At 38.4% G+C, this 10,441-nt stretch overlaps 1 protein-coding gene across 1 annotated transcript; it reads right to left on the minus strand.

The window, feature by feature from the left end:
* Positions 1–2,173: 2,173 nt before the first annotated feature.
* On the minus strand, positions 2,174–8,691 carry ccnd1 (cyclin D1). Its single transcript, XM_083558003.1, has 5 exons — positions 8,162–8,691; positions 6,606–6,821; positions 6,039–6,198; positions 4,367–4,515; positions 2,174–4,273 (listed from the first exon to the last, which is right to left on the minus strand). Exons 1-5 carry the CDS (start codon positions 8,357–8,359, stop codon positions 4,118–4,120), a joined length of 879 nt encoding a protein of 292 aa, XP_083414129.1. The 5' UTR covers positions 8,360–8,691; the 3' UTR covers positions 2,174–4,117.
* Positions 8,692–10,441: the final 1,750 nt, after the last annotated feature.

The raw sequence follows: 10,441 nt of genomic DNA on the forward strand, positions 1-10,441 counted from the left end.
TAAGATCAGGGATTTTTTTTTTGCTCAGCGCAGGTAAACCACATAACTGAAGATGGATGCTTTGTTGTGACTGCTCGGGTTGAAGTTAAATTTACAGGCGCCAGGCTGGAAGCTGCACAGTCGCTCGTGCTCGTGCTGTGGAGTCACACGTTCGGGCTAGCCTTTTGCCATGCCTTTGCTAGAGTGTGGGAAGAAATGTTGCTCCCACCTCAGAAAACCACAAACATGAGGATGCCAAGTGCCAAAGACTCAGCATTATCAGAGACTATATTCAGTGAGAAGTGTGTGTGAAATAGTCAGAGTTGTTCTCCTAGGGTTTTTTCTTCAACAAATCAACAACGTCTGTATGACTGACTGCACCATGACAAATGTTTAAGCTCATGTACATGAATGTGATTTAATAACTTGCTTACCTATTGTTTTTTTTAAAGATAGTTATGGAAAGTATATAGTGTATGTAAAGTGATTGCAGGAACTTTTGTGGATGTTTTGTGAAATAATTTAAGGTTAAAAGCATTACCATTCATTCATTGTCAAATTGCTGTGGTATAAGAGGAATAAAACTTTGAGGACTTGCTGTTATTGGAAAACAATCCACTTTAACATTAACCCCACTTTGCGTCAGCTACATCACACAACTCTGTGATTGATTATTTTCCCTATAATAGCACACCCCAAGTGTTTAATTTCCTAAACTATACTTAGTTATAAGGTGACCCCAACAAGCATTAAAATACTTTTTAAGTGCTGTTAATGAGAGTAAACAGACAAGGTAAGACAATCGGTTTTGAAGCGCAACTTTTATTCTAGCTAACATACTGTCTAGAATTGGTCTGCCAGTAAAGATTGTGCATTTCGGACCAGCAAAAGGAAAAAAAAACACACAAAGTGACATTTTATTTCTTGGTCATTACTACATTTACTAGAGTGTTTCTTGATTAACACAATTCAAGACTAAAAAGAACAACTGCTTTTATTTACAAGACAAAAAGCCAAGCCTTATAGGGTTTGAGGTTTTTGTTTTGAAGTCACTGTCTCGTCTTGAACATTCAAAAAGAAAATGGGTGAAAAACCTTTACAACATCTGGTCTTTTTCTTTACATTTATGTAGTTCTTTAAACCTGTATGTCTTGTTAGACTTTTTTGTCTTGAGGTAACAAACATTCCTGATATTATGCAGAGTAATGTGTGGTTTTGTCCCCCTGGGTCCTGGGTTAGCCAGTAGCTCACCCTGTAACTCCAAGCTGCATATCTTTATATAAAAGTAATATCTCCAGTTACAATGCAAAAAAAAATAGCAGCACCATGTCTATGGCTAAAAGTGAAAGGTGACTGGGAAAGGGGGAAAGTCAAGGATAAACTCTTGTTTAAAATAAATAAATAAAAAAAATTTAAGTTTGGAAATATCCTGTGAATGCAATATGAAAAAAAGCACTACTGCTGGTTGCATCTACATGCCATTTATTGTGATATTGACACATGTGATGTTAACATGCCAAGCTTCTTGTGTTCAAAGCAACATATCCAGCTTTTGACACGGGAGCCATGTTAAATTACTACAACACTATGGCTCTGTAAAATTCACAATTTCATATCTGCTTTCAATTTGAACAAAAGCTTTATAAATACATTTAGATCAGGCCGTGAGGGGCCTAAAGGCAGGGGCATAAAAGTCTCTCAATGAAACATTTAAAAACTCACATGAGTTATATAATCAAACTGTTAATGGCACCAATTTCATTTAATGCGCTCTCTTTCTCTCTCATTGTTGTTTTTCTTTTTTTCTTTTTTTCTTTCTTTCTTTCTTTCTTTCTTTCTTTCTTGCTTTCTTTCTTTCTTTCTTTCTTTCTTTCTTTCTTTCTTTCTTTCTTTTTTGCTCATATCAGGACCCAGAAGGAAAATGTAATGTATAATGGATGTCCAATTACTGGACCAGCAGATACTAAATAACAAAGTAAAACAAAAGGCAGAACTGAGAAAAAAAAAATCATTATTAAATCATGACTGGTTGAGGTATTATGGGTAGAACAGGAACATTTGTCTATTTTTTTTCTTTTTTTCCTCTTTTTGGAATAGCGCAGAAATCACATTAATAAAAACTGATCACATAAAAAACTACCAAAAGAAACTGATGTCAATATCATAATTTTCTATGAGAAAATTAAAAAAAAAAAAAACAAAAAAAAAAAAAACAACTATGGCAGTATATTGACATTATACATAGACAAAACCAAAAATAGCAGCAAAACAAGACAAGAGAACAAAGCATGTCTTTTCCTTTTTTTCGTTCAAAGTCTCATACTTGCCAGAAATCCCACCGTAGCAGCTAAAGTGAGGAGTGTATGCTCCCATGTTCTCTTCTTTTTCTTATTGTATAAACACCTTAGTTTAGTTCTGCAGTTACTTTCTACTGTCCAGGCGTCACCCCTTTTTTAATGTCTCACTCTGCCACCTCTAACGTCCGTCTTCATCCCTGTTTTCTTCTCCATTGAGAATTAAAAGAGGACATTACATCTTGGGGTTTGTGCAAAATCTTCTAGAGGCCACAGCACTTTGTTTTTTCTTGTAATTCGATTTTTGTTTGTTTGCATGTTTCTCATCCAGACTTTACCAGCTGAACAATAACTACGGTGCTTTGCTGATCTTCCAAACAAACCAATGTTTCACACAAGGTAGCAAACAGTCGTGCACTGAGCACACTTCAAAACTCAGGCATCCTGTGGTCGTGTTCCATACTGGCCTTATAAATGGGGGACAGAAAAAAATAAATAGTTCTTAATCTTTGTCATAGCTTTTTTGTTAGTGTTTCATTGATGCGCCTGGAGCTGAACGGTGGCAGGCTTGTGTGGGTCGCTTTCATTGAGATTGCACCTCAATGTTCTCCAGCATCCATCTGAGCCTGTTGGATGTTGACGGTTGCTGTTATGCTCCTTTACTATTCTGAGAATCCATTTCTTTTCCAACTCTCCATTTCTCTCTCTCTCTCTATAACCTATAACACCATAAAGAGACCTGCTCCATGCTGCAGACAGGAAATAAACCTGCCATCAAATTCTACTCCATTCCATGGTTGTTGTTTTTTTCTGTTTTGTTTTACAAATGTGGATTTTTTTCTTAAGTCAGCCTTACAAGACAGACTGAAAGTGCTTTTTTTTTTTTTTTTTTTTTTTTTTTTAAATGGAATGGTTTTAGATTATAATACATAAATCTAAACAGAATGTAGACTGTGGATTGCACTGCGAATGTAACATAGGAAGCGGGTAGGAGAGAAGCTTATTGTGTCACAACCAGTGATGGCATTGGCAGTGAAAACAGTCAAACAAACAAAAATAATTGGGGGAAATGGAAATGGTTCTGTCTGGTGATAAGTTAAAGCCTTAGCTTTGGCAATCCACAGGCCTCTAATTCATAACATAGAATAACACATGCTTAACAAAAGATACTAGGGTTACACAAGCCATTTTAAAAAGAAAAAAAGAAACATGTTAGGGATTTTAAAAGTCTAGACAATAGAATAAAGTGACTAAACGCATAAGCAAGCGGGGATACATACACATGCCTAGACTGCACAACAAAAATGGCTGGGTTGACTGTTAGCATGTGTGACATTATACTAGCTAAAAGAAAGAGATAAAAGAAAAATAATGCCTTTTCTCTTTCAAATAATGGTTATTGATACATTTGAAATAAAATTACAAACCTATTTCCTTGTCTGTACATTAGACAAGTACCAACTACATAAATAATATATGCAGCTGTTGCAATTTAAAAAAATCCTAGATTAACTATACATTTTTTGTCTTTTTTTTTACTCAAGTTATGCGAAGAGGGTTTAGAAGAGGGAAATAAGTAATGTGGAAGGAATTATCAAGTTTTTTATCCTTCCCTTGTCCTCTTCTGGTGGTCCTGGCCAGCAACAGCCCAATCATGAAGGCCACTGGGGGGTGCCACGGAGGGGTCAACAGTGAGGGCATGCTGAGGGGCTGATTACGATTGGTTGAGGTGCCTGTGTGGGCTCTGATGGTCTGGGGGCTGTTTGCCCTCTAGTCCAATGTAGCCTCTGGTCAAAGCCCATTACCCCAATGAAAAACAAGACACTAGACAAAGGCCTGCACCCTCAGATGTTAATGTCCCTGACATCTGTAGGAGTGCATGAGAGATCCACATCCTCCTCCACACGCTTGCTTTCTGTGGAGATGCTTTGCTGCTGTGCCTGCCTCAGACTGGACTCCAGCAGAGATTCGATCTGCTCCTGGCACGATCGAAGACAATCCTGTAAAAAGAACCAGAAGCATTTAGTATCAATTTGCAATTTGGTACTGAGGCAAGTTGTTCAGAAAAAGCAGTAAGAAAGTGTGGGACTTACTGGGTCACTCCTGATAACTTGGGATAGGTAGTGGGTGAGGTTCTGGGATGATAAAGAACTGTCGGCACCCTTCAAGTAGAGTCCCTGGACAGCTGCGGCAACGCTTCCTGCTGCAATCATCGAGGGAGGGCTTGCGATGAAGTTGACATCTGCGGTTTAGAAAAATGACACTATTTTGTTAGGAATCAACCAGGCTAAGCATTTGATTCAAACATGTGATTAGAATCAAATGGGAACAATGCAAAACCCATTAAAACTAGCAATCTAAAAGAGGAAACCCACAGTTGGGGGATGTTTCTGAGAGCGCTCAATAATGAAGCATAGCATGACTAAATCACAATGAAGGCAGTCATGGCAGGGCAGGGGACTGCCCGTGACATTTTGGGGTAACGCCAGATTGTGACTCCAGGCACTTAAGGTTTTTTTTTTTTTTTGGTGGGCAGGAGGGACTTTGCTGTAGGTCTTAGGCTTGTCCTCCTACCCTAACTCTTACTATGTTTCCACCAAAAAGAAACTCTCCAGTAAATCAAAGCCATTACCACATACACTCAAATATATCTTGAGTGCAACACACCCAAAGCATATAGACTTTTATATCCAAGCTCAGTTATGTTCCCAAGGAAATGACTTCCTTCTACATAAAGTGGCTGAAATGTGAGTGCTTGCTCAGTGGTAACTTGTCTTCCCACACTGCCTGCATGAGAGGGAAGACATTATAAATCAAAGTAGGGACTTTTCCCACTCTCTCTCCCTCTCTCACTCACTCACTATGAGTTCTGCCCACACATGGAGAGTGCAGCAGCGCAACACAACGGACCCTCTCATAGGTAGCAGTCTACCATTGCTAGCCCAGAGACGAGAGGGCAACTGTTAAGACAAATTGAACATAAAGGCACGGGAGCCATCACCAAAATCTTTTCATGACCATGGCTAGCCCCCTTCTTCACTACCCACCCAAGCACAATCTTCCTGGCTGCTATCCCAGGCCACTTCCCAAAAGAAATTGAGGTCATAAACATAAAAGAGGTGCGAGCTCCAGTGATACCCACCATGTCAAAAGAAGGACAAAGAAAGAATGGAAGGGCTAAAGTGGAGAGATTCCTTCCTGAGACATAAACTGACCATGAGCTGAATGCAATAGGTTACATAACAATAGAGAGTGATGAGGTCTACATGTCACAAACCAAAAAAATAATCTTCTGGGAAAAGAGTTACACCCTTAAGCAAAAAGCAGATACAGGCTCCACTTGCTTATATGACATAATTTAGCACACAGCATGTTTTTTATCTTCTGCATTTCACAAAGAAGGGCCAGATAGTTTCCTCTTTTTGTCAAATGTTCAGACTGTGCATTAGCAGGCTGCTCCTGGGAAGCTCCTGGGCCTCTGCAGAGCCATCACCACAAAAGGAAACAGACTTCCTCTCACTCGCAGACGCTCACGTCAGTTTATAATACCTCTGCACAAGGAATTAGGGCAGTCCATTCCACCCCAATAAAAATGCTTACTGATTGCAATTTGCAAAGAAGAACAGAACTAATGTCTCTAAACACTCCATTTAGATCCTTGCAAGTATTTCACAACAAACGTTAATCATTTGCATAAAAAAAAACCAAAAAAAAAAAACCACAGCTAATCTACAACGATCAAAACGAAAGTCAAAAGGTGCATACCTGTTGCGCAGAGAGCCACAAACGTCTGTGCATGTTTACGCAGAATCTGCTTTGCGCTCTGATGAATGGGCAGTTTGGTGAGAAAATGTTCAATGAAGTCATGTGGTGTCACTGAAGCTAGATCCCACTTCAGCTTATTCAGTACAAGTAGCTCCATTTGCTGTGAGGAAGACATGCAAGTGCACTGTTTAAAATTAAGAGCCTCAAAAGTTTCTAGAGAGGTACTTTTTTGTTGTTCTGTTGTTGTTGTTCATCAAGCATTCTATCTTTTGGCCTCTAGGTGGTGTGCTTCTTCAAATGGCTTACCCTGCTCCTGTCTCAAGCTACTCAATGTATTCAATTACAAACTACTACGATGTAATGCTTGTTTGTCGACAATAAAAAAATAAATAAAAATAAAAAGTTGCACCAAAAAGAAAAAGAAGAATAACCTCATGTCTGCATGCATTGCATAACCTGTCCTTGCAAACTAGGTCAATACAGGCACAATCTGCAGAAAATGACCAAAGGATCCAAACTGGTAGAAGACAGGATTACCTAATTAACAAGAGATTAATAGGTAATTACCAATAGTTCGCAGGGGCGGATGGAGTTGTCCGTGTATATGCAAAGCTTTTCAGCTGTTAATGGCACGGTTTCCTTCATTTTGGAGGCCAAAAACATGCAGGCGGCTCCCAGCAGCTGCAGTCGCGTCTTTTTAGTGTGTTCGACAGAAAGAAACCTGTCCAAGTAGTTCATGGCCAAAGGGAAAACCTCCTCTTCACATTTCTGTTCTTCGCACACCTGGTAAGAAACGTATATGAGAATATGGCGCTTGAAGCCTACGCGAGTGCAGACAGTCCAACAGCAAAATAATTAACAAAATGTTCTACTTTTAATTGAGAATATATATATATATATATATTTAAAATGTGTGTTTGTGAATGGACATTTTGGGATTTTTGGCCAAATTAATAATAATTAAAGTTATAGCATGAACTTTCACTCAAATGACTGATTGTCAAATGAAATGTAGTACAGTATTTGATCAATCGATTTATCAGTTCATGAGCCGCTTTAGCCTTATAGAACACAAGTTGAAGTTAGCAGTAGATGCTAGTGGTCGTTGCTTCCCAATACACAAAGGTGGCGTCAGGCTCGCGAGCAATTTCTAGTTCGTCATCTTTTCAAAAAATATTTAAAAATATAATAAAATTGTTTCGACGCTTCCATTTTGCATGGAAATGATCCGCCAAGTATATTCTATCGGCCACAACAAAAATATGTTGAAATTTATTACGAAAAGCAAGTGAAATTAATTTAATTTTACAGGGAGTCCACAATGATGCGGAGCATGCCGCATTTACACTCCGCACACATTTAAAAAATTAATATAAATTATTCCGGTGGACTAAATCGCACATAAAGCACATGTAAATCTACAATAACCGATGAGGATCATAATCCGAATATTAATATCACGGTTTTATTGTCGAAAACGAACTAAATATCTTATTTTTACTCCGACCTTCAGGGACGACGTGCATGAGGCATGGCGAAATGAAACAAAAGTTTTAACGTGTAAATATAAAGTCTACTTCCATGAACCGACACTAACTTATACATATGACTTAAAGGTCTCAGGTTGAAAAACAATATGTGAGAAATGTCATTGTTTGGGCGTTTTCTGAATTTTTAAGATATTAAAACAACTTCTTAACACGGCAGCAAAGATGGCGCATAATGGGCTACTGGCACGAGTGGGATTGCATACGTGTACATTGATATTAAATTGAAATAAATTCGTGCACACTACATTTCACGTTACTTTGGTTTAAAACGAAACGAAACAAACAAAGTTGAAAGACTTTTACACAATACAGTGGAGATGTTTAATGTGGAGCGACACCAATCCCATGTGTGCAATATTACTTTCGTAAAGCAGATAAAAAAAGACAACGTTATTGAGCAATGATTATAGCATTTATATTGTAAAAGAGGAAGATGCCTGTGGGTAGAACGATTTAAAATATATGTCCGTGTTAGTAATGGGCCTGCATTAGGAGATCGGGTCCAAAGAGCATAAGGGACGATCATCTTGAGACAAAGTTGTGTAATGTTAACAAATGTCGGGCTATACAAACCTCTAGCATCCATGTGGCGACGATTTTCCTCATTTTTGGTACAATTTCTTTCTGCACGCATTTGAAATAATTGGGCGAGGGAAGATAGTTTTCCTCGGCTTTCAGCATTGTCTGCAAAACTCGATCGTTCAACAAGTTGGTGTCGTGGTAAGCTCTTCTTATGGTATCCACCTCGCAGCAGAACAGCTGGTGCTCCATGGCTTCGGCGTAGACTTTGGCACAGAGGAGGAAAAAAGTTGAGTAAAAGAAAGAAGTGTTGGGGGGGGGGGGGGATCTTCCTTCACGGCAAAGACGGAGGTTTGTGCTGATGCCGCTCTCGCCGTCTCTGCTGCTTGCAAGCCACTGAACAAGTCTCGCGCCGCGTTCCGCCTGACAAAACTCCCTTTCTGCAGTGACGTGCACTGTTGTTAAGGAAGATCAAAGCGCGGCGGCCTCTCTCTGTGCGTGCGTGCGTGCGTGCGTGCGCGGGAGAGAGAATGAGAGAGAGAGGGAGGCTGTCTGCTTGAGCGAGGAAAAGATAATTCTTAAATGACTTTTTTTTCTGGCCCTTCCTATTGCTGCCAGTCTGGAAATGGGAGGTCCTTTTTTTTTTTTTTTTTTTTTTACCCCGAGTGGCGAACGGCTATGGGGGTGAAAAACGGGGGGTAGGTAACAGAGGAGGAGCGAGGTTTTTTCTTAAAGGATGGGGGTAAAAAAAAAAAAGCCTGTTGAACACGTGCAATTGTGATAGGGGGCGGTATAACAGACCAAATCGGTATAATCGTCCTCTCTGTCTCATTAAGCGGCACACACTGCTCTGCTCGCGCGTGTGAGCCAAGTTTCATTTACTCTTATATCGAAATCATGTGGCCGCATGACTTTTCAAACATGTTTGAGGTTTGTCTATTTTTTTAATAAATGTTATTTAAACAACAAATGAATAAACAATTAGCCCCTAAACAGTAAAAGGCTTATTTTAAAACAGAGAAAAGGGATTTAAACTTCTCACACCAAGAAAGAGGAAACTGAAACTAGCCTACACCAATGAGGGGAAAGTTTTGTTGCCAGGCAGAACTGTGCCTCTCTTTACTTCAAAAAAAAAAAGAGAGAGACAAAAATGTCAGAAAACTTCCCACATTAACGCCAAACAGCATCTCACCACGCGGACAAAAAAAAAAAACTTCCAGCACAGAAAGGCACAAAGAGAACAATGTTCTGCTCTTAGCAGCTATAACTTATCACTACCTCAGAGCTCCGAGCAAAGCAGAAGTCCTATCTTATAGCTTGATGTGTTTTCTAACAGCTTGAATGCGCCTCTCGTTTCCCGAAAAAAATAAAGATTAAATTATCTTCTTTTAAACGATTAGCATGACATTTTGCTAAGAAACCAAGCGAGTTGAAACTTGTCTGGTGTTATTAGGTTTGCTCAAATAGGGGCGCTCTCACTTTAAAGACCTCACTGCTGTCGCTTCAGGATGAATCGGAGCCTTTCAAATTCCACACATTCCTGTCGCCGAACTGTTCAAGTACCGTAGAACACCTAATATACACCCATTCCTCTAAAAAAAAAATATGACCTGTTGCTTTATTCTATATCTTTTTAGAATTTGAAACAAAGTCTGACTTGTGACGTCTGAATTAACCTAAAGTACATAATAATAATAATGATAATGCTACTACTAATAAAAAACGCAATGTTAGTATCCTTTGTAAGCAATTATATATATATATTTTAAATATATTTAAATCAGCATAACAAAGGGTGAAATTTGCTCTTTTGTTTCAATCAGAAAATTTCACGAATGCAATCTGGTGCTTTAAAACATCACTCTTTTTTTTATTACTCTAGTTTTATTCTTACAAGACAATTGCCTAACAAGACATAATGATTTATTTATTTGTTATCCAGAACTTACTATGTAATCACTAAGAACAATTTATTTAATTTATTAAGCTTTCTAATAACAGGTTCTGTCTATAAGGCAAATATAAAAAAATATATATATTCATAGATAGATAGGTAGATAGAAAGATAGGTAGATAGATAGGTAGGTAAATTGATATATACTAAATGATAAATAAAACATTTTGATTCTATGTAATAAAACCTTAGACTACAGCACCTAAATATTATTTTAAATAACTTTTTTGTTGCTCAACATCCACATTTTTAAACAGTCCTATGACAATTTCAACACATGAACATTCAAGGCTTTGTTGCGTTTAAGGCCATGTGATTTTTTACTTTCCCTCATTTTATGGTTATTACGGTAAAAAATGGCTCGGAAGTTTAAAGGCCTT

Source organism: Silurus aristotelis (assembly GCF_946808225.1).
Source record: "Silurus aristotelis genome assembly, chromosome: 13".
In the NCBI taxonomy this organism is placed as follows: Eukaryota; Metazoa; Chordata; class Actinopteri; order Siluriformes; family Siluridae; genus Silurus; species Silurus aristotelis.

Bases quoted from the DNA above. Each gene is read 5' to 3' on its own strand.
- ccnd1 (XM_083558003.1), bottom strand. From the start codon at position 8,359: ATGGAGCACCAGCTGTTCTGCTGCGAGGTGGATACCATAAGAAGAGCT. The intron at 6,199-6,605 runs GTAATTACCTAT...TCTTCCTCACAG, and splicing joins TCCGCCCCTGCGAACTATTG to CAAATGGAGCTACTTGTACT. The intron at 4,516-6,038 runs GTATGCACCTTT...TCTAAACCGCAG, and splicing joins TGTGGCTCTCTGCGCAACAG to ATGTCAACTTCATCGCAAGC.